The sequence below is a fragment of the Pelecanus crispus genome, chromosome 22 (genome assembly GCF_030463565.1).
Source record: "Pelecanus crispus isolate bPelCri1 chromosome 22, bPelCri1.pri, whole genome shotgun sequence".
Taxonomy (NCBI): domain Eukaryota; kingdom Metazoa; phylum Chordata; class Aves; order Pelecaniformes; family Pelecanidae; genus Pelecanus; species Pelecanus crispus.
The window spans coordinates 1,174,670-1,195,828 of NC_134664.1; the positions used below are offsets into that span (position 1 = coordinate 1,174,670).

Below are 21,159 nucleotides of genomic sequence, written 5' to 3' on the forward strand. Positions count from 1 at the left end.
TCTGTAGGTTGCTCCTACCTCTTCCAAGCAGCATGGTGTGAATGTCAGCGTCAATGCATCAGCAACCCCTTTTCAGCAGCCCAGCGGCTATGGCTCTCATGGATACAGCACTGGTAAGAGACCCGACAGCATCTTTCTCGGCAGCAGTTACCAGTAGTAGTAGGGCTTGTTCACAATGTTGCTGGCCGTGTAAGGGGACTGCTGCCTTACCGCCTCCGGCAGTAAGGGAGGAAAACAGCCATGGTGCAACTCGCAGGTCGTTTTATTCTCCTTGGAAAGGCCAGGGTTTGTTCCACATCCAGGTTTGGAGCGGGTTTGAGGAGTACAGAGCACTTCATGCCCTCCTCTGTGCCCAGCTGGAATGGATGGGGCCTTGGACTTGTGTCAGAGAGCTTAAGCTGCTGAATTGTTTGGGTTTGGTTTTTTTTTCACTGCCTGTGTGTGATCCATAGAACAATAATTATTCCAGATTTGAGCCTGGGAACTTGTTTGACTCCTGTGTTTGGCAGATGCATGGTTTCTAGAGAAGTGTCCTCCTTGATTCAAAGATGCAAGGTTGTGAACCTGTCACTTGTCTCTGTACTGGGTTTCACTGGTTAACCTCTGGCTGACTATAAAGGGCGTGCGTTTGGGTCCACCTTCCAGCCTTTACATTCCTGTTGTGCCTTTTTGCACTGCATTAGAGCCCTTTGAGATGCAAGTTTCTCTTTGTGAAGATACTTCAGCTCTGTACCAGGTCACCTGGTGCTGAGTCTTTCAAACCTCTTTAATTTCCATGCTTTTTCTGGGCCTTAAATGATTGCTGAGGCTCTCCTCCGTACCACCACCTTTTAGAAACAGCCAGCATCAAATACGGGTTGTGTGCTGGTGTTGTCAGTCATCACACCAACCATCCCAGCCCGCAGTTGAGTCGCCTTTACATGCAATTGCCTGTTTTACAGCCAAGGAGCTCTCGGGCTGTTCTTGCTACCATGTCGTGCTGGGAGTTTGTTAATCCTTGTCTGTCTGCTGCACACCCCAGCTCTTCTCAGAGTTGCTATATTCTGGGCTCTTCGAGAATGTGCATTTCTCTGGGTGGCACCAGGCCCCTAAATTTGTTTCTGGAGGCATTCAGAAATTGCTCATATCCAGAGCAAAAGAATTTACACTTGTGCGGGCACTTTGTAGCTTGACCTTGCCAAGACCCTGCTGTCTGTCTCCAGATCTTACCTGGCTGCTGGGCTAGAGCTCTCCACCACCCGATGCTGGCGTTAGCAGCAGTAGCTCCTGCTGAACCAGTGGCTGCTGCCTAATGCTTGCTTGCCTTTCCTTCTCCCCAGGTGTATCTGTGACATCCAGTAATACAGGAGTGCCGGACATCTCGGGCTCTGTCTACTCCAAAACTCAGGTTAGTGTCTGGTGCGTGCTCCAGGAAGGTGCCGCTTTGCCCAGGGAGGCTGTCTCAAAGCTGGGCTTCCGCTCCCCAGCAATGAGGGCTCTTGCCCTTGGAGCAGCCAGCCAGGGAGAAGGGAAATGCTCGGCCTTTCCCAACTTAGAGCAATTCCAAGCCCAGAAAGAGCCATGGGCAGAGACTCTGTCCATTTTCTGTACCACGCATTGACTCCCGGTCCCGTGACTTGTCAAGCTGGGAAAGGACATGCTGCCAGCCAGGGGCAGGGGAGTGCTGCCCAGCTCCCAGCCCTTACTCCGCTGTTGGTGTCTCCTCCTCAGCAATCCTTCGAGAAGCAGGGATTTCACACTGGAACCCCGGCAGCCTCCTTCAACCTGCCTTCGGCACTGGGCAGCGGCGGCCCCATCAACCCTGCAACAGCGGCAGCGTACCCCCCCACCCCTTTCATGCACATCCTGACCCCGCATCAGCAGCCCCACTCGCAGATCCTCCACCACCACCTGCAGCAGGACGGGCAGGTAAGCGACCCCCCCCGGCCACCTGGCCCTTGCTGGGGTATCTCCTAGGGCTCTTGCTCCCCCCACCCCGGCCCCCCTCTCCCTCCCTCCCTCCCGCCCTGCGGCGGACACACACGGACACGTGGTGACACGCACATGCTCACACCTGCACATACACACAGGGCCGATAAGAGGATGAGGTGAGGAAGGCCCCGGGGTGCGCTCCGCTGGGGGGTACTCGGCACAGCCCCCTCGCTGCTGGGCCATACCAGGTACGGTCAGGTAGTGCCCCTTCACGCAGACATGCCTGGTACGCCCTGACCTCCCCCTTTCCTCGCAGTGGCGGCTCTGCAGGCCAGCAGCGAAGGGGTTACTCGCCACAGCCACAACCCCACCATAGCTTTCAGGTCTAACCGTGGATTTCTATTGTCATAGTTTGTCCCTTTATTTTACATATCCTGGTACTGCAACAGCTTCCATATTTGCAGATGATACTGTGCTGCCAACGCCAGCAGGAAGACCAGGTAATGAACCTCTCTGATAATGCATTGCACTTGCCCTGGGGTTCTTCCCCTGCCCCTAAGGCCCCCCAGGCTCACGTAGCCCCTTCCTTCTCCCCCTGTGGCCCCGCCAGGCGAGGAGAGAGGCCCTCAGTCAGTATGTGCACACACACACACCCGCGCGCACAGACACACACCCCCCCGCTCGACCCCTTCCCCCCCTTTCCCCCCTCCCTGCCATGTGGCAGCCCCTGCAGAGCTGCCAGGGCCCTCGCTGCCTGCGTTTCCTGGCACGGTGCTGGTCTGGAGGAAGGCGCAGAGCGGAGGGGAGGGTCCTGTGGCTGCTGGGGCAGCAGACGGCATGGCGCAAGAGCCACTGGCCTGCTGCTCGGTGCGGAAGGCAGCCTGTGCCCTGGTGCCGGTGGTCCTAGGGAGCTTGTGCTGGGTCAGCGAGCGCCGAGGAGCCGTAGCCTGCAGCGCCCGGGGTCTGCGGGCTGGAGCCATCCTGTGAGGACGGCAGTGCCTGCGGCCGAGCCGCCTGAGGCACGCCAGTGTCACCCCGCAGAGCAGGCCACGGTTGAGACCCTGGAGACGGCGGCACCAGTTCCCCCCGCGATAACCGCCTACTTCTCCTTCTTGCCCCCTTCCTGCAGGGCGGCTCCGGGCAGCGCAGCCAAGGCAGCTCCATCCCCCAGAAATCCCAGGCCAACAAGTCTGCCTACAACAGCTACAACTGGGGCACCAACTGAGGCCGGGGTGGCCCTCGCCCACCACTTGCTTCCAGAAGAGAATCCCACCGAACCCGACGCCGAAGGATCCCGGGGAGGAGAGCGCCCTGCCGTGGGGCAGCACCCGGGCCCTGCAGCCCCCAGGCAGGGCAGGCCAGCAGGCAGCTCTGCGTTGTCTCTTCAGCCACCTTTCCTGTTGTATGTAATATAGAATTTGTATTTTTTCTTTTTTTTTTCTCCCCCCCTCTTTCTGCATTCAGATTCTGAACTGTTTGCCGTAGGGGCCTTTTTTGGTTTTTACTCCTTTCTCCCTTCTCCCCCCACCTCCTGCTGCCCCAGAATCTCTCGGATCCAAAGGAGTGGAAGCTGCGAGTCGCCTACAGCAAACCCCCTTATTATTAGGAATAAGAACAGTAATTGATATGAACAGCATTGTAAGATGAATTAGTTGAAGTGGTTTTTTTGTACCGTGTTCTAAATTTAATGGATAAATGTGTCTTGTATATAAAAACAAAAACCCCATGCCGTCCTGTAGTTCTCTCATTTCCTCGCCCACCCTCTGCTGCTCTCTGCCACCGGCCCAGAGGAGCCCCAGAGGGCACCCCCCTGTTTTACGTTCTCCATCCGCGCCCCTCCCTCCCTGCGGGCCCCGAGTGCAGGTCCTGCCTCCCCCTTGCACGCTGTAAGTATCTTCTGCTTTTGTTTTGGGGGTGTGGGTTTTTTTTTTTGGTGTCGTCCCGTCCCATCCCGTCCCCCCCCATGCAGTCCAGATCTTGTATTTTTCAGTTCAAATTGGTCACTTCAACTGAAGCCCCCGTGCGGGTGATTTACTAAAGAGAATAAAGATCACAAAGTGATGTGTGTATTTTTTAATACTTAACCTTCTCAGCCTGGTTCCGTATTTTTGGCGCAGGGTGTGGGAGGCCCTGGGCACAGGGATGCCCACCCCTCCCCAGTTTTTTGTTTTGGTTTTTTTTCCTTCCCCCCCTCCCCCCGCTTTTGCGGATTTTTTTCCCCTCCCTAGCTGTGGCACTGGGCAGCAGGAGCCCAGCACAGGGACATCACCACCATCCTTTTCCTGTCTGTTCCATTCCTCTGCCTCCCCCTGTGCTGGGCGCAGCTGCTCTCTGCCTGTGACTTGGGCTGTACCCTCCTAGCTGCCCCCTGCTCTGGTGCTGGTGCACCCTATCCCAGGGTGGGGGGTGTCATGGTTTAACCCTCTCTGGCAACTCAGCTCGCTTGCTTCCCCCCCGGTGGGAGTGGGAGAGAAGTGGAAGAGTGAGAGTGAGAAAACTCGTGGGTTGAGATCAAGGCGGTTTTATCGGTGAAGCAAAAGCCATGTGGGCAAGCAAAGCAAAACAAGGAATTCATTTGCTACTTCCCATCAGAAAAGCAGCGCTCCATCACGTCTAATGGTGACTTAGGAAGACAAATGCCATCGCTCTGACTATCCCCCCTTCCTCCTCCTTCCCCCAGCCCTCTGCTGAGCACGATGTGAGGTGTGGGGCATCCCTTGGTCAGTTGGGCTCGGCTGTCCCAGCCGTGTCCCCTCCCACCTCCTCCTGCCCCCCCGCCTGCTCGCTGCTGGGATGAGGAGCAGAAAAGGCCTTGGCCCTGTGCAGCGCTGCTCAGCAATAACATCAACATCCCTGTGTGATCACCACTGTTCCCAGCACCAATCCAAAACCCAGCCCTGTGTCAGCTACTGTGGTGACAACTAACTCCTAACTCAGCCCCCGTTCTGGATTTGGCTGGGGTAGCTCTCCGCCCCTCTCCTCACTGTGAGGGCCTCAGGAAAGGCTTGGCCATCATGGAAGGGGGGTCCCCAGTGCAGCGGGGCAAACAGGACCACTGGTGCGGCAGCAGGCAGCCGTGGGTGCCCCGATAGCGGGTGCTGAGCCGCCTTCCAGCCCTGCACTCCCCGTCACCCTGGGACGAGTGGGGGGCTTGTGAGGGGTCCCTGCCTCGGTGGGAGGGCAAAGCTGGAGCTGGCTCCAGCCCCTCCCATGCTCTGGGGGCCCGGTGGAGGAGCGGGAGGGTCGAGCGACGGAGCGGGGCTGCGGGACCCCCAGACGGTGCAGGACGGAGCCCAGCGCACCTCCAGCCCCATCAGGGCGCCGTGCAGGACACCCGGCCCTTCCCCGTGAGACCCCTGCAAGCGCGGCTGGCCCAGCACCACCGCGGCGTCCCCCAGCCCAGCCTGCCCCGCCGCGTACGGCTCCTGCCGGCAACCGGCCCCGGCAGCCCCCCGCTCCCGGGCGTGGGGGAGGGGGGGGGACCCCGGGGACGGCAGCGGCCGGAGCGAGAGGCCCCGGAGCCGCCCCGGGCGGTCAGATGGGGAAGGCTCCGGCCTGGGGGGGCGGGGGCCTGACGGGGCCGCGGGGGGGCTGCGGGCCGGGCCCTGAGCCCCCGGGGCCGGGCGGGACCCGTCGCTCCGCCCTCGCTCCAGGCCCGCGACACCTGGCGGCGCTTTACGGCCACGACGCTTTACGGCAGCGCGACCCGGGCGCGGCGGCGGGCGGAGGCTGGAGCGCGATGAGCTTTTACGACGCGTTTCGCGGCTTCTTCGGGTTCTCGGGGCGGCGCAGGTACCAGTACCCCGCCCCCGGCCCGGCCCTGCCCTCCCCCCCTCCCCCCCGGCCACCCCCGACTCCGCGCCCCTCGTCCCCGCAGACCCTGGCCCGGCTGCCCCCGTGGTCCCCAACCCCCTGTTGTCCCCCGGGTCCTGTCCCGGCCCCCCGTTGTCCCTCAGCCCCTGGTTGTCCTCCGGCCCCCGGTTGCTCCGGGTGCGGGTGTCTCTCGTCCCGGTTCCCCCCCGGTTCTCTCCCGCCAGCCCCCTGTTGCCCCGCGGGTGCTGTCCTCCGGCCTGCGGTTGTCCCCCGGCCCCCGGTTGCGGGTGTCTCAGCGCCGCGGTCCCACAGGCCCCGGGACCCACTCTTCGGCGGCACGGCGTGGGACGAGGAGGAGGAGGAGGGGGAAGATGACGGCCCGTCTCTAGCGCAGCCCCCCCAGGACTTCGCCTTTGGCTTCGGCTTCAGCCCTGGCGAGTCCCGCGACGCCTTCGAGGAGCTGTTCCAGGACGTGGGCGAGCTCCTGGGCGTCTTCGGGGGGGCCTGGGCCTGGGCCGGGCCCCCGCAGCCCTTCGGTGGGGATGGGAAGGGACTGCCCCAGGCAGGGCTCTGGGGGCTGATGCGGAGCCCCCCCGGGTGGCCCAGCCTGACCCGACCCCCTTCTGCTCCCCAGAGCCCCCCCTGCCCGGCCCCGGCGAGGGCAGCGCGGGGCAACCGCTGCGGGACTCCATGCTGAAGCACCCAGACAGCCCCGCTCCCAGTGACCTGGCCCGGCCCTGGAGACCCTTCCTGGGGGTGGGTGAAGGCTCTGCCTCAGTTGGGCTCGGCTGTGGTGGCTTTCAGAGCCTGCCTGCCGTCGCGGCGTCGCGCTTTGCCTCCCTGTCACTGGTGCATGGCTTTGCCTTGCAGCTGGAAGACGCTCGCCCAGCTCCTGGCCTCAAGGAAGACCAAGGTGGGTGCCGGGAGCGGGGCCGCGGGGTCTCCGCCTTCCCTGCCTGCGCTGCCGCAGCTGTCGGGGCCCGTCCCCACGCTGCTGTCACTGTCTCGCATCTCCCCTGCAGACCTGGACTCCCAGGTCTCCTCCACGGGGTTGGGGACCATCCTGAGACCCGAGGAGCCCAAGTCCCACTCGTACTTCCAGAGCGTCTCCATCACCAAAGTGACTCTCCCTGATGGGGTGAGTGTCCCCTGCGGGCACAGCTGTGGGCCACAGGTGACCTGGGGACACCATCCCCGGCACAGGGAGCCTGGGGTGCTGGCATCATCTCTCAGGGCTCGGTGCTCTGCACAGGCGGTGGAGGAGCACCGGACTGTGCAGGACAGCCAGGGCCGCCGGGAGACGACAGTGACGCACCGGAGGGGGGACCAGGCCTTCATCACCACCACCAAGGAGGACGGGCAGAGCAAGGACTACCGGGAGGAGGTGGTCAACATGGATGACCGTGAGTGGAGCTCTGAGGAGGGCGAGGGGAGTGGGCCGGGTCCCTTCTGAGCGAGCTCTCCCTGCTCTCCCAGGGGAGCTGGCACAGTTCACGGGCACGTGGCCGCAGCAAGACGAGCTCCGCACTCCCAACCTGAGCGACCCCTCGTCCATGCTGGGCAGCTTCTTCCGACGCTGGTTCTCGAGCTGGTAGCTGTGCGCACCCCAGGCTGAGCACCCCGTATGTGTGATGGGTGCGGGGTGGGGGGACCCTGGGGCTTCCCAGGTCTGCGGGGATGGACACCAGCTTGGGGGCTGGGGCTGCCGGCTCCATCCAGGGTGGGTAGTGGGCAGCAGCCCCTCCTCGCCACCTGTTTTTGTTGCAGATGTGTCAGATCCTGCTGGGAGCTGGCACCCAGCCTCGGGCTGCCTGTCTTCTGGGTGCTGCAGAGCTGCAGGGACCCCCATGGGGGCCAAGTGCGTGTGCATGCGTGTGTGTGTACAGAGCAATAAAATATATTTATGCTAATGGTGACCTGCCAAGCTCCTTCAGGCTGGAACCTCCCTGATTTGGAGGCAGGGACCCGCATGGCTGCTGGGGTGGCTCCTGGGGGCTGCCCCACAGGTGCAGGCAGCTGCTGGGCTCCTCCAGCATGGGAGGAGTGCCTGCACTACTCCCTGCCCACCTCCCTCTCCCCTTTCCCTGCCTGCCCAGTGCTGCACTAATGCCTCCCCTGGGCTGCTCTCCAGGGCCCATCCTGGGAGCTTTTCCAAGGCCTCTTCATGAGCACTGCCTGCGGTTATGGCTTGGGCAGGGATCTGGCAGGGAACAAGCTGGGCTCCCCGGAGGGGAAACGCCTGTGCCAGCTCACCTGAGCGAGGTCTTGATTCCCTGCAGCCGCTCGGGGATCCCTGGGGGCTCCCGCCACATCTGGCCCTACCGGGGGATGCCGGCATCACGAGGTGCCGCTGTCCCCAACCCCACACAGGACTCTGGTCCCTGCCAGGCATCTCCCTGCTGTGTGTCCCCGATTGGTTTAAAGTCTGCGTGTTATCACCCACCCGAGCACCAGGGCTCATAAAATTGCTCCGGGACAGACACACTGACACTGCTGTTGCTGCTGCCTGTTCCTGGCCGGCCCCATGGGCACCGATTCCTTCTTGAAGAGGGCCCAGGCTCTGGTCCGCATCCAGAACCAGCTGGCACGGGAGTGCCTGGTTGAGCTGCTGGCCATCTTTGTGCTCATCGTGAGCAGGGCACATGGGTGGGCCGGGGGTCCCAGGGCTGCCCGCCTGTCCCTCACTAGGGGTTTGGGCGGGGGTTGGGGCTGTGCCGTGCTCACCGAGTGACTTGGCACTGCCTGGCCTCCCACTTGGACCCTGTTCCCGCGGTGTGGTATGCTCTCCGCTGTGGCGGCTCTGGCACAATAAGGGCACGGGCACTGCCACGTGGTGCCTGAGGGAGCAGCACCGGGCAGTGAGTGCCTTGATGCCTCCTGCCCTGGAGCAGGCAAAGGTTGGGGCTCCGGAGCCACGCTTGGCATTTGGGCTACATCCTGTGACGGTGACACCATGGCTGCGCTGGCGGCACCCCTTCCCCGCTGTCTCCCCAGGGAAGCAGATTCCTTAATTGCTGATAATTTGTTTACCTTGCTGTCCAAACCACAAGCAAGACCGGTAACCACCTCCTTGCCTGTCCCCGTCCGGCACCCAAAGCTGAACCCCAGGGGATGGGGGAGCAAAACCGTGGAGACAGCGCAGGCAGAGCTACTGGAGCAGCCCTTGCCTCGCTGCTCTTCTGCCGCCCGGGATTGGCACTAATCCTGCCAGTGGCTGCGGCACGGTGGGGCAGCGGCCCTCGGGAAGCAGCGGCAGGGGGGTTGGCGATGGGTCAGTGGAGCCACGGTGGAGCTATGTCCCTCTTCTCCAGCTGATCACCCTGAGCGGCTTGGCACAGATGGTCACCAGTGCCATGACAAAGGGGAACATCCTCACCACCTACCTGGTGGGTGCCCTGGCTGTCATGGTGGCCGTCTACACGGTGGGGGGAGTCTCCATTGAGGCTGGGGAGGGGGCCGCAGCTCCCACTATTCCCTGGCTCCAGTTCCCCTGGGACCCTCCATGCCTGGTCCCTCTCCCTGCTCCATTGCAGGGGCCCACCTGAACCTGCCGTTCTCCCTCGCCATGTGCCTGCTGGAACAGTTTCCCTGGTGAAAGTTTCCCATCTTTGTGGCTGTGCAGACCTCGGGAGCTTTCATCTCTACTGGAGCCATCTACGTTCTCTACTACCGTACGGGGAGGTGGGCGGACGCCTGGCGGGGGAACACCAGGGCTGTGCCGGGGTGGCCAGGCTAGCAGACGGGCTTGGCCTGTGCTCTGCAGCTGCCATCCAGCACTACAGCAATGGGACCCTCACTGCCTCTGGCCCCTGGGGAAGCTGCCTCCATCTTTGCCACCTACCCCGCTGACTACCTCTCCCTCTCTGATGGCTTCTTGGACCAGATGGGTGCCGGCATCAGCTCCCGCAAGGCCCTCCATCGGTGCCAGTCCCCACGGCGCTGAGCTGCTGTGCTGGCCCCACAAGTGATGGGCACAGCGCTGCTGATCATGGGCGTCGTGGCCATCCTGGACACCCGCAACAAGGGTGTCCCCAAGGGCCTGGAGCCAGTGGCCGTGGCCCTGCTGGTGGTCTCCATCAAGCTCTCCATGGGCTCAAACTGCAGCTGCCCCATGAACCCCACACAGGATTTTGGGCCCCAGCTCTTCACCTACGTGGCGGGTTGGGGCGCGGAGGTCTTCAGGTGGGTAAGCGGGAAGGGGGCAAGATGGGGGTGGCAGGGGTGACCCCCTGCCCACCATGCCCCATCCCCAGTAGGGGCAATGGGTGGTGGTGGGTGCCGGTGGTGGCAACGCTGCTGGGGCTGCCGTGGGCTTGGCCCTTTACCAGCCCCTCGTGGCTTTCCACCACCTGGCCAAGGAGGGCGAGAGCTGCCTGGACCTCATCAGTGCCACCATCCCCCCAGACACTGAGATGTCACCTGAGGAGAAGCACACCAGGGGGGTGCTGCCCCAGAAGAAGGGATGCCGGGGACCCCTTCTGCCACCCCGAGCCAGCAGTGCGGTCCCCCCGTGGTCCCTGTCCCACCATTAAAGGAGCCCCGAGGCCGTGGGGGGGGGGGGGGGGGTCTTGTGTCCGGACATGGGGGCAGCAGTGCTGGGGCGGGGGGGAGGCAGGGGCCCAGCCAGGCCGGGCTGTGGGGGGACCCCAGCCCGGGGGGCATGTGCTGCCGGGGAGGAAGGGGCTGTCCCCGAGACTGCAGCCGGTCCCTCCCGGGGCTGCCGCTGGTGCCCCAGGAACCCGCCTGCTGCCCAGGACCCCTGGGACCCCCAGAGCTGCCGCTGGCCCCCCAGGACCTTCCCCAGCTCCCCTGCTACCCAGGACCCCCCCCCCCGGATCCCCTGCTGCCCGGGACCCCCGAGGCTGCCGCTGACCCCCAGGGACCCCCCCTGCTGCCCAGAACCCCCGGGACCCCCGAGGCTGCCCCGGTACCCCCTAGGGCTGCCGCTGACCCCCAGGACCCCCCCTGGCTCCCCTGCTGCCTGGGACCCCCCCGCCCCGCTCCCCGGGACCCCCCCGGGGCAGCGTCCGGTCGCTGCCCGCCGCCGCCCGCCCCGCCATCACTTCCGCCGCCGACCGGCGCCGCCGCGGCCATGGGGCGCTGAGGCGGCGGCAGCGGCGCGGCAGCGGGAGGGGGGCCGCAGCGGCCCCGGCCCCGACACCGGCCCCCGGCCCCCGGCCCCGGCCCCGGCCGCCCGCTCCCCATGGGCTGCGGGGCCGCGGGCCATGGAGCGGTGCGCGGCCCGCCGGGCCCCAGGTGAGCGGGGCGGGGCGGGGGGGCCGGCAGGCCCCGGTAGGCCCCGGTAGGCCGCGGTGGGCCCCGGTGCGGCCGTTGCCCCGGCAACGCGGCCGGGCGGGGCGGGAGGGCCCGGGCCGGGGCACCAGCAGCGGCAGCGCGGGATGGCGCCGCCGGGGCGCGCCGCGGGCCCGCAGCCATGACGGTGCCCCGGGAGATGCCCGAGAAGTGGCCGCGGATCCGCGCCCCCGGCGGGGCGGGTGGGTGCGCGGCGGGCGGGCCTGCGGCGGGGCCGGGCCGGGCGGCCGGGCCGGAGGAGTCTGGGGGTGCAGGCTGGGGTGGGGGCCTGGGGTGCAGGGCTGGGGCACTGGGGGTGCAGAGAAGCAGGGCTGGGGGTGCAGGATCTGGGGGTTCTGGGCTAGGGGCTGGGGGTGCAGGGCTGGAGGGGTCTGGGGGTGCAGCTAAGCCGGGCTGGGGGCCTGGGGGGTGCAGATAAGCAAGACTGGGGGTGCAGGATCTCGGTGTTCTGGGCTATGGGTCTGGGGGTGCAGATATCCAGGGCTGGGGTGCAGGGCTGGGGCTCTGTGGGTCTGGCGGTGCAGCTAAACAGGGCTGGGGTCCTGGGGGGTGCAGCTAAGCAAGACTGGGGGTGCAGGATCTGGGGGTTCTGGGCTAGGGGTCTGGGGGTGCAGGGCTGGAAGGGGTGTGGGCGTGCAGATATTCAAGGCTGGGTGCCTGGGGGTGCAGGGCTGGAGGTGTCTGGGGCCTGGGAGTGCAGAGAAGCAAGGCTGGGGGTCTGGGGGTGCAGTTCTGGGGATGCAGATAAGCAGTGCTGGGGGGTCTGTGGGTGCAGAAGAAGAGGGCTGGGGGTCTGGGGTGCAGGGCTGGGGGCTCTGGGGGTGCAGATATCCAGGGCTGGGGGCTGGCCGTGCAGCTAAGCAGGATCTGGGGGTGCAGGATCTGGGGGTGCAGATAAGCAGTGCTGGAGGGTCTGTGGGTGCAGAAGAAGAGGTCTGGGGGGTCTGGGGTGCAAGGCTGGGGGGGTCTGGGGGTGCAGATAAGCCGGGCTGAGGGTCTTGGGGTGCAGGGCTGGGGGGTCTGTGGGTGCAGAAGAAGAGGGCTGGGGGTGCAGGGCTGTGGGTCCTGGCATGGGGGGAGCGCAGGGCCACACAACGCGGCTGGGGGGGGCTTCGCTGTTGCCTCCTGGGCTTGCCTGGGGGGCTTTCGGGGTGCAGGGGAGCAGGGTTGGCGGCTGCAGGGTGCAGAGGGGAGGGCTGGGGCGCAGGGGCACGAGGCTGACGGGGCGCGCTGCCTTGCAGAAGAGGAGAGGCGGGTGCGAGCCAACGCGCGGGAGTACAACGAGAAGTTCCAGTACGCGGTGAGTGTGGTGAGCGAGCCCTGTCCCATGGGGCCTCATCCCGTGGCTCCGACAGGTTTGGGGGGGCTGGGGCCTGCGTCACCCTGTGGGTCAGCAGAGGGGGGGTTACGGCTAAAAATAGATGTTTGTCCCTGAGAAAATTGTGCTGACGAGCCGTTAATGCCAACGGAGCTCTGGGGCCGGGGCGGCCCGGCTGGAGGTGGGCACGGCGCACTCCCATGGTGGGGGATGCAGCCCCCCCATCCTCTGCCAGGGCCCGAAACCCCCCAGCTCTGCCTGCACCCGTGCCTGGTCCCCAATGCGGTTCTGTGTCTGGCTAATTAACGAGCTTCCGGAGCTGCTGGGGGAGGGGCACCGCTCACCTTGGCCTCCCCCTCCACGCTGGAGGTTGTTTCTGGCTGCTCCAGACCAGGCCCTGCCTCAGCTTCACTGCAGGGCAGTTGAGCAGGGGGTCTGGGTTGGGGTGACCCTTGGGGGGGCCGGGTGCTGCTGCCCGGGTGCTGCCGCCGGAGGAGGCTGGTCCCTGGGTACTGGCTGGTGACCGAGGCAGAGGAATTGGCTTCTCGAAGCTGCCACGGAGTTAGGGCAGGGGCAGGAGCTGGGGGTCCAGGCTGCTGTCCAGAGTGCCCAAATTAGGGGTACAGTGAGCCCCCAGAGCGATGCTGGGGGGTCACGGGGCCTTGGCAACTCCTGAACCCCCTTCTTGCCCCATCCGTCCCCAGAGCAACTGCATCAAGACCTCCAAGTACAACATCGTCACCTTCCTGCCTGTCAACCTCTTCGAGCAGTTCCAGGAAGTGGCCAACACCTATTTCCTCTTCCTCCTCATCCTGCAGGTGAGTGCTGGGGGGCCCAGGGAGGCAGACGGGGGTCCCCAATGCTGTCCTTCCCTGGCTGGGCAGCCGGGAGGGCCCGGGGCACATCCTACCCCAGGAAGCAGTGGGTTTGGCACCCTTGAGCAGGGGTAGCGTGGCCCTGGGGCTGGCCTGGTCCCCTGTAACTCCCGCTCCCCGTCCCCAGCTGATTCCGCAGATCTCTTCGCTCTCCTGGTTCACCACCATCGTGCCTTTGGTTCTTGTCTTAACCATCACAGCTGTCAAAGATGCCACCGATGACTACGTGAGTGGTCCCCCACACGCTCCTCTACCCGGGCTGGCTGTGGGCTGCCGGCTGGGCAGGGGGCTGTGACCCTGGTGCCAGTGTGCGGTGCCCAGGGCCATGGCGTTTGCCAGGGGAGGGACGCAGGACCCCATCCCCAGAGGGGCTGACGCTGCTGTCTCTTCCCCTCCGCACCCAGTTCCGCCATAAAAGCGACAACCAGGTGAACAACCGGCAGTCTCAGGTGCTGATTGGCGGAGTGTGAGTGTCGCGGGGATGGGGCAGCCGGGAAGGGTGCACAGGGCCCTGCGGGACACAGCACGGGGCTGCAGGCAGGGGCAGAGCGCAGAGGGGCAGGGAAGAAGCAATGCTGCCAGCTCAGGCCTAACTCCGCTCCGCTGTCCCTCTGCAGCCTCCGGCGGGAGCAGTGGATGAACGTCCGTGTTGGAGACATCATCAAGCTGGAGAACAACCAGTTTGTGGCGGTGAGCGTGGCCCTGAGATGAGGACAGTCCTGGCTGGGCAGTGCATAGGGACAGCAGCACGGCATGGTGCTGCGCCCACTCTGCTTTTGTGCTCCTCCATCACCTCCTGGGGTGGAGATATCAGGGACTTTCCAGCCTGGAATTGCATTTAGGTTGTAGCGTTTGAGCCATGTTTGAGCTCTGGGGATTTGGCTGATGCGGGCGCTTCAGGCGATGGCGTGCAGGCCAGGGTACCAGCAGTGCCCTGCTAAGGACGCGCAGCTCCAGAGACCCCACTGGCCTCTGGCATCTGAGGGCCGGGAGCTTCCCTGGGGAAGGCGTAGGGGAGCCCCAGTGTCAGCGCAACCCTTCACATGTCTCTCCCGGCAGGCTGACCTCCTCCTCCTCTCCAGCAGCGAACCCCATGGCTTGTGCTACATAGAGACCGCAGAACTGGATGGGTAGGTAACCCCTGCTTGCCTTGGGTGCCAGGGGAAGGCAAGAGGTAGGAGCGTGAACGGACTGCAGGCAGGCCAGGAGCTGCCGGGGACCTGAAACCAGGGAGCATCTGCGAAGGCCCTCCCTGCCAGGCTGTCGCTAACCCCGCACGTGGTGCCTCCTTGCCCACAGAGAGACCAACATGAAGGTGCGGCAGGCCATCCCCGTCACCTCAGAGCTGGGTGACACCAGCAAGCTGGCTCGGTTTGATGGTGAGTGCCTGCGACCGGTGCTCTGCGATGGGGCAGCCCCTGGGTTTCCTCCTCCATCACCTAGCATGGGTCCACCCTCGAGAGACCAGGACCATCTACATGGTGGTGTGGTCCTGTGGCTTGAAGCGGATCTCTGGGGAGCTGGGGACAGTACTGGGAGCCCTGGGATGGAGCTGGCTGCGTGGAGAAGGCACGTTACAGCCGAGCCATCCCCTGCTCCCAGGCGAGGTGATCTGTGAGCCCCCCAACAACAAGCTGGACAAGTTTGGCGGGATGCTGTACTGGAAGGAGAACAAGTACCCCCTGAGCAACCAGAACATGCTGCTGCGGGGCTGTGTCCTGCGCAACACCGAGTGGTGCTTCGGCCTCGTCATCTTTGCAGGTGGGCTGGGACGGCTGCTGCCGCTGCGCTGCACAGAAGGGAGACACCCCGCTGACACCATTCCCTCTCCCCAGGGCCCGACACGAAACTGATGCAGAACAGTGGCCGGACCAAGTTCAAGCGGACGAGCATCGATCGGCTGATGAACACACTGGTGCTCTGGGTATGCAGAAGGCAGATTCCAGGGAGCCCCGGCTCTGGTCCAGCTGAGGCTCTGATGTCCCATCCTGTCCCTAGATCTTCGGGTTCCTGGTGTGCATGGGGGTGATCCTGGCCATCGGCAATGCCATCTGGGAGCACGAGGTGGGCGTCTGCTTCCAGATCTACCTGCCCTGGGACGAGGGGGTGCACAGTGCCTTCTTCTCCGGCTTCCTCTCCTTCTGGTCCTACATCATCATCCTCAACACTGTGGTGCCCATCTCGCTCTACGTGAGGTAGGGCAGGGGCCGAGGTGCTGGGCTGGGGGCGTGCAAGGAGCAGGCACTAGGAATTAGGGGTGCCCTCTCTGGGGAGGGGAGATGGGGATGGAGACCCATGGGCAGAGATGTGTGCGTGGGGTGGGCGCGAACTGTTCTCCTGGTGATGGGCCACGTCTTGCCCTCAGGGATACCCCAAGACCTGAGACCCCACAGGTCCCTCGGGGCCCCCTGGCTGTGTCTGTCTGGCTGCTCATCTCTCCCTGCCCTGGCTGCATGCTGGTTATTTTGCTCTGCCCTCCTGCAGCTCCCAGGCTCCTGCACTGTCCCCTTCTCTCTCTCTTTTAATTTCTCTCTCTTTTCGTTCCCCAGCATGGGTTCTGTCACCCTTAGCCCCGAGGTAAGAACGTGTCACCCCCACCCCTCCCAGTAGCTCATTGCTGTCTGCCCTGGGGGACGGGGAGGAGGGTCGGGGCCTGTAGGTGTGCAAGATGCCCGGGGAGCCCCACGGGCTGCCCCTTCGGTGCCAGGCCCCATGTCCCCAGCCCTGGCTTGGCGGTGACCTTCGGTAGGAGCGGGTGCGGGCCAGCCCCAGGGAAGGGCGCGGGAGCCAGTGAGCAGTGTGGGGGCCCTGGGTGCCGGGGTGCTCCAGGCGCTTTGGGGCGTTTAGGGTGGGCGTGTGTGTGCCTGTTGCTGGCTCAGCAGGGCATGCTGCCCTGCCCCGGTGACACCCGGCTGTCCCCTGCCCTGCAGCGTGGAGGTGATCCGTCTCGGGCACAGCTACTTCATCAACTGGGACAAGAAGATGTACTGTGCCAAGCGCCGGACACCAGCCGAGGCCCGGACCACCACCCTCAACGAGGAGCTGGGGCAGGTGGAGTACATCTTCTCCGACAAGACCGGCACCCTCACCCAGAACATCATGGTCTTCAGCAAGTGCTCTGTGAACGGGCACAGCTACGGTGAGCGCAGGGCACCGGGGCCAGGCTGTGTCTGCCTGCGGGCTGTGGGTGCTCCAGCTCCCCTCCTGCAGATGCTTTGGGGCACTCGGGGCAGCTGAGGGACGAGGGGGCTCAGCCGTAGCGTTGTGGGGCTGCTGCTGCCCCTCGGCCCCCCTGGGCGTGGGTGCTGGTGGGGCAGCAGCATTGGGTCCCTGGCCTGGTTAACTTCGTGCCCCGGTTCACAGGTGACATGCAGGATGTGCTGGGTCACAAGGCGGAGCTGGGAGAGGTAAGAGTGCTGCAGGGCTGGTGCCTGGCTGGGCCGCGTGCCGCAGGGCGGTAACCCCATCTCTGCCCCTGCCAGAGGCCAGAGCCAGTCGACTTCTCCTTCAACCCACTGGCAGACCCACGGTTCCAGTTCTGGGACCCCAGCCTGCTGGAAGCTGTCAAGCTGGGAGACCCCCACGTGCATGAGTTCTTCCGCCTGCTCTCGCTCTGCCACACTGTCATGTCCGAGGAGAAGAGCGAAGGTGGGCGTGGAGGGCAGGACCTGTCCCTGCACGGCTCGGGGCGTGGCGCTGGCTCTGACCCCGCCCCGTGCTGTCCCCAGGGGAGCTGTATTACAAGGCTCAGTCCCCGGATGAGGGAGCGCTGGTCACAGCTGCCAGAAACTTCGGCTTCGTGTTCCGATCCCGTACGCCCAAGACCATCACGCTGCATGAGCTGGGTCGAGCCATCACTTACCAGCTGCTGGCCATCTTGGACTTCAACAACATCCGCAAGCGCATGTCCGTCATCGGTGAGGTCCTGGGCACGGTGCAGGGGCTGTGGGGCCGGGAGAGCCATGGTGGGGCTGGGGCATGGCAGCCCAGTGCGGTGTGCTGGGGACCAGCCCCACGCGCATCGTGACGTGTCTGGAGGCATTGTGGGGTCGTGGCTGGGGGTTGGAGTGGGACCTGCTCCTGCACCCCTGAGCCAGGCAGTTTGTACCCTGCTCCCCGCAGTCCGCAGCCCCGAGGGCAAGATCCGGCTGTACTGCAAAGGTGCTGACACCATCCTGCTGGAGCGCCTGCACCCCATCAACCAGGACCTGACCAACGTCACCACTGACCACCTCAATGTGAGTGGGGCAGGGTCCTGTGGGCAGGGCTGGGAAGGGAAGAGAAGCTGCCCAGAAGCATGGAGCCTGGCTTGTGCCCTGTCCTGGGGGGCTATCAGGGGTCTGAGGACACCATCGGGGTCTGCCCAGCTCCGGCCACTTGCAGGAATATGCTGGCGAGGGGCTGCGGACGCTGGTGCTGGCCTACAAAGACCTGGAGGAGGGCTACTACGAGGACTGGTCGGAGCGGCTGCACCGAGCCGGCAGTGCCCCCGAGGCCCGTGAGGATCGCCTGGCTCGGCTCTACGATGAGGTGGAGCACGATATGATGGTACGTGGGCTGGGGGCACTGGGGGGTGGGAGGCAGCTGGGGGACAGCCCCTGCTGACCTCCCGCCTGTTTGGGTCCCCCCAGCTGCTTGGAGCCACAGCCATTGAGGACAAACTGCAGCAGGGGGTCCCCGAAACCATTGCCATCCTGACGCTGGCGAACATCAAGATCTGGGTGCTGACGGGGGACAAACAGGGTGAGGCATTGTTGGGGTGGGGGTCTGGGCTGGCTGGAGACGAGGACATCCATGGGCTGGATCCCACCTGCCTGGGGGTCAGTGGGACAGATGCTCCCCCCCTGAGCTGACCCTAGCTCAGCCCCTGGTTTCCCATCCCCAGAAACAGCTGTGAACATTGGCTACTCCTGCAAGATGCTGACGGATGACATGACGGAGGTGTTTGTGGTCACGGGCCACACTGTGCTGGAGGTGCGAGAGGAGCTCAGGTGAGGGTCAGGGCAGGGCTGGGCAGAGGACACATGCAGGGCACGGCTGGGCATGGGGGAGGTGTGGGATACAGAAATGCCCTGAATCGGGGCCCCCTGACCCCTCTCTTTCTTTCAGGAAAGCCCGGGAGAAGATGATGGATGCATCGTGTTCCATGGGCAACGGCTTCTCCTACCAGGAGAAGCTCTCCTCCTCCAAGCTCACCTCTGTGCTGGAAGCCATCGCGGGTGAATATGCCCTGGTCATCAACGGGCACAGCCTGGTAGGGACCTGGGAGCTCCGGGCTGGACGGGGCACCATGCCCGGCTGTGGGCTGTGCCCCCCACTGTCCCCCCGCTCTCCTCGCAGGCCCACGCACTGGAGGCTGACATGGAGGTGGAGTTCCTGGAGACGGCATGTGCCTGCAAGGCCGTCATCTGCTGCCGCGTCACACCCTTGCAGAAAGCCCAGGTGGTGGAGCTGGTGAAGAAGTACAAGAAAGCTGTGACCCTGGCCATCGGGGATGGGGCCAACGATGTCAGCATGATCAAGAGTAAGTCCTGGGGTCTGGGGAGCCACAGGAGGGACAGGTCCCCCCTCGCACCATCCTGGGGCTCATGGCAGCCTCTGTTCTCACCCCTCTGTGCCCTGTGGAAGCTCAGTCCCGCTGCGGGGGTGCCACCCCCCATCCCCCGTGCTCCTGGCAGAGCTCTCCTCACCCCATGTGTCTCTTCCATCCGCAGCTGCCCACATCGGGGTGGGGATCAGCGGGCAGGAGGGCATCCAGGCGGTGCTGGCCTCCGACTACTCCTTCTCACAGTTCAAGTTCCTGCAGCGCCTGCTCCTGGTGCATGGGCGCTGGTCCTACCTACGCATGTGCAAGTTCCTCTGCTACTTCTTCTACAAGAACTTTGCCTTCACCATGGTCCACTTCTGGTTCGGCTTCTTCTGTGGCTTCTCGGCACAGGTGAGTTGCTGGCTTCTCGTGCTCAAGAGTTGGGGAGGGTTTGCCTGCAGGACCCCTCTGCTCAGAAGCATGCCCCGGGCTCCCTGTGGGGCCTCATCCTGCGCTAGCAGGCACAGCCTGGGATCCCTCTGGAGCATGGCAGCCTGCGCTGGGTGCGAGGGGCCTGTGTGGCCGGGGCTGCAGCACCCCACACCGCTTGGGGTGGGCACCCACGGGGCGCTGGCGGCAGCTCTCCTGTCCCTGCAGCTGTGGGCACAGGGACGCGGGGGCTGTCTGGGGCATGGGGCGGGCAGGTCTTGCATCCCCCTGAGCGCTCCGTTCCACGCAGACTGTGTACGACCAGTACTTCATCACGCTGTACAACATAGTCTACACATCGCTGCCCGTGCTCGCCATGGGCGTCTTTGACCAGGTATGGCGGGGGGCGATGAGGGGGGATCCCTGGGTGCATGAGGAGCTGGCCCAGCTCCCCTGCGTGGCCCACCCTGTGGGAGGAAGGGCTGCCCAGGAGCTTGGGCTGGGCTATCCTTGTCCCTTGGCGGGCGGTGGTGGAGGCTGGCCCAGCCCTGGCGAACAGGCTGTGCCTGCCCGGGGCTGGAGGGAGGTGCCCAGAGTGCCCTGTGCCCCCAGGACGTGCCAGAGCAGCGGAGCATGGAGTACCCCAAGCTCTATGAGCCCGGGCAGCTGAACCTGCTCTTCAACAAGCGAGAGTTCTTCATCTGCATCGCCCAGGGCATCTACACCTCTGTCCTCATGTTCTTCATCCCCTACGGTGTCTTCGCTGATGCCACCCGTGACGATGGTGCCCAGCTGGCTGACTACCAGTCCTTTGCCGTCACTGTCGCCACTTCCCTGGTGATTGTCGTCAGCGTGCAGGTAGGGACGCGGCTGCTTGGCCCTAGCCCCTTGCCTGTAACACAAAGGACAGGCGAAGGTTTGGGTCCCATCCTGTGGGACCACGGCTGTGGCCATGCTTGGAGCACTGCAGCCGTCCCCTGAGCCCTGCGTCCTCCTTCCCCTCTCCACCAGATCGGGCTGGACACGGGCTTCTGGACGGCCATCAACCACTTCTTCATCTGGGGCAGCCTGGCCGCCTATTTCGCCATCCTCTTTGCCATGCACAGCGACGGCCTCTTCCAGATGTTCCCCAACCAGTTCCGCTTTGTGGGTGAGTCCCAGGGGGGCTGAGCGATGCCCCCCACTGCAGCAGGGTGCTGCCCCAGCTGAGCCCCGGCTGGACTCGCACTTTTACCCCTCCTCAGGTAATGCGCAGAACACGCTGGCCCAGCCCACGGTCTGGCTGACCATCGCCCTCACCACCGTGGTCTGTATCATGCCCGTCGTGGCCTTTCGCTTCCTCAAGCTGGACCTGAAACCTGAACTCTCGGACACGGTGAGAGCATGTGGCCATGGATGTCGGACAGGGGGTCCTGTCTCCTGGGGTAGGTGGTTCTGTGGGTCCCTGACCCCATCCCGTTTCCCCAGGTCCGCTACACTCAGCTGGTACGGAAGAAGCAGAAGACCCAGCACCGGTGCATGCGGCGCGTGGGGCGCGTGGGCTCGCGCCGCTCTGGCTACGCCTTCTCCCACCAGGAGGGTTTCGGGGAGCTCATCATGTCAGGCAAGAACATGCGGCTCAGCTCCCTGGCGCTCTCCAGCTTTACCGCCCGCCCCAGCGCCGGCTGGATCGAGACCCTGCGCAAGAAGAAGGGCAGCGACGGCAGCACCGCCGGCAGCCCCAGCGGCACGGCCGACAAAACGCTCAAGGTGTGAGGCTGCAGGGGGGGTCGCATCCCCTCCTGTGCAGCTTGGGGACTCCCCTTACCCCCTTCTCTCACCATGACCCAGGGGGCGCAAAGCCCCTCTGTGGCGGGGGGCTCCCATGATGGGAGCAGAGGCCGTGTGAACCCCAATGCTGAGGTTTGGAGGAGTCTGGACTGTCGCAGTGTAACCAAAAAAATACTCTTTCCCCGTCCCCGGGATGGACGGGT

The 21,159-nt window shown here is 64.6% G+C and overlaps 4 protein-coding genes across 8 annotated transcripts in view; all 4 read left to right on the forward strand.

The window, feature by feature from the left end:
* The window catches only part of UBAP2L (ubiquitin associated protein 2 like), a 31,479-nt gene extending 27,664 nt beyond the window's left edge, over nucleotides 1–3,815 (forward strand). For 3 of the 5 annotated variants that reach the window (XM_075724548.1, XM_075724550.1, XM_075724552.1), the window contains 4 exons: nucleotides 8–113; nucleotides 1,320–1,387; nucleotides 1,711–1,908; nucleotides 3,041–3,815. In XM_075724548.1, coding sequence (XP_075580663.1) covers nucleotides 8–113; nucleotides 1,320–1,387; nucleotides 1,711–1,908; nucleotides 3,041–3,136 — 468 coding nt within the window. In that variant the 3' untranslated portion in view covers nucleotides 3,137–3,815. Of the gene's footprint in view, nucleotides 1–7; nucleotides 114–1,319; nucleotides 1,388–1,710; nucleotides 1,909–2,360; nucleotides 2,412–3,040 lie in introns of all 5 variants that reach the window. The other 2 variants (XM_075724547.1, XM_075724551.1) reach the window with 1 other exon arrangement.
* A 1,827-nt stretch (nucleotides 3,816–5,642) lies between these two features.
* Nucleotides 5,643–7,597, forward strand: HAX1 (HCLS1 associated protein X-1). The gene is made up of 8 exons (XM_075724515.1): nucleotides 5,643–5,703; nucleotides 6,037–6,260; nucleotides 6,359–6,480; nucleotides 6,595–6,637; nucleotides 6,747–6,862; nucleotides 6,977–7,127; nucleotides 7,201–7,346; nucleotides 7,492–7,597. The coding sequence occupies exons 1-7, from the start codon at nucleotides 5,651–5,653 to the stop codon at nucleotides 7,317–7,319; spliced, it is 828 nt and encodes a 275-aa protein (XP_075580630.1). The 5' UTR covers nucleotides 5,643–5,650; the 3' UTR covers nucleotides 7,320–7,346; nucleotides 7,492–7,597.
* A 651-nt stretch (nucleotides 7,598–8,248) lies between these two features.
* Nucleotides 8,249–10,256, forward strand: AQP10 (aquaporin 10). Its single transcript, XM_075724577.1, is given in 8 exon segments — nucleotides 8,249–8,353; nucleotides 9,036–9,159; nucleotides 9,255–9,395; nucleotides 9,488–9,531; nucleotides 9,533–9,611; nucleotides 9,690–9,906; nucleotides 9,978–10,018; nucleotides 10,021–10,256. Coding segments are annotated over 8 exon segments (987 nt in total).
* A 902-nt stretch (nucleotides 10,257–11,158) lies between these two features.
* Nucleotides 11,159–20,941, forward strand: ATP8B2 (ATPase phospholipid transporting 8B2). The gene is made up of 27 exons (XM_075724631.1): nucleotides 11,159–11,219; nucleotides 12,279–12,337; nucleotides 13,060–13,173; nucleotides 13,358–13,456; nucleotides 13,635–13,696; nucleotides 13,848–13,920; nucleotides 14,290–14,360; nucleotides 14,530–14,609; nucleotides 14,833–14,991; nucleotides 15,066–15,154; nucleotides 15,229–15,425; nucleotides 16,161–16,369; nucleotides 16,594–16,637; nucleotides 16,713–16,878; nucleotides 16,959–17,147; nucleotides 17,353–17,468; nucleotides 17,614–17,778; nucleotides 17,862–17,973; nucleotides 18,116–18,221; nucleotides 18,340–18,484; nucleotides 18,571–18,754; nucleotides 18,945–19,168; nucleotides 19,497–19,580; nucleotides 19,799–20,044; nucleotides 20,198–20,336; nucleotides 20,431–20,561; nucleotides 20,654–20,941. The coding sequence occupies exons 1-27, from the start codon at nucleotides 11,159–11,161 to the stop codon at nucleotides 20,939–20,941; spliced, it is 3,612 nt and encodes a 1,203-aa protein (XP_075580746.1).
* The last annotated feature ends 218 nt before the right edge of the window (nucleotides 20,942–21,159 follow it).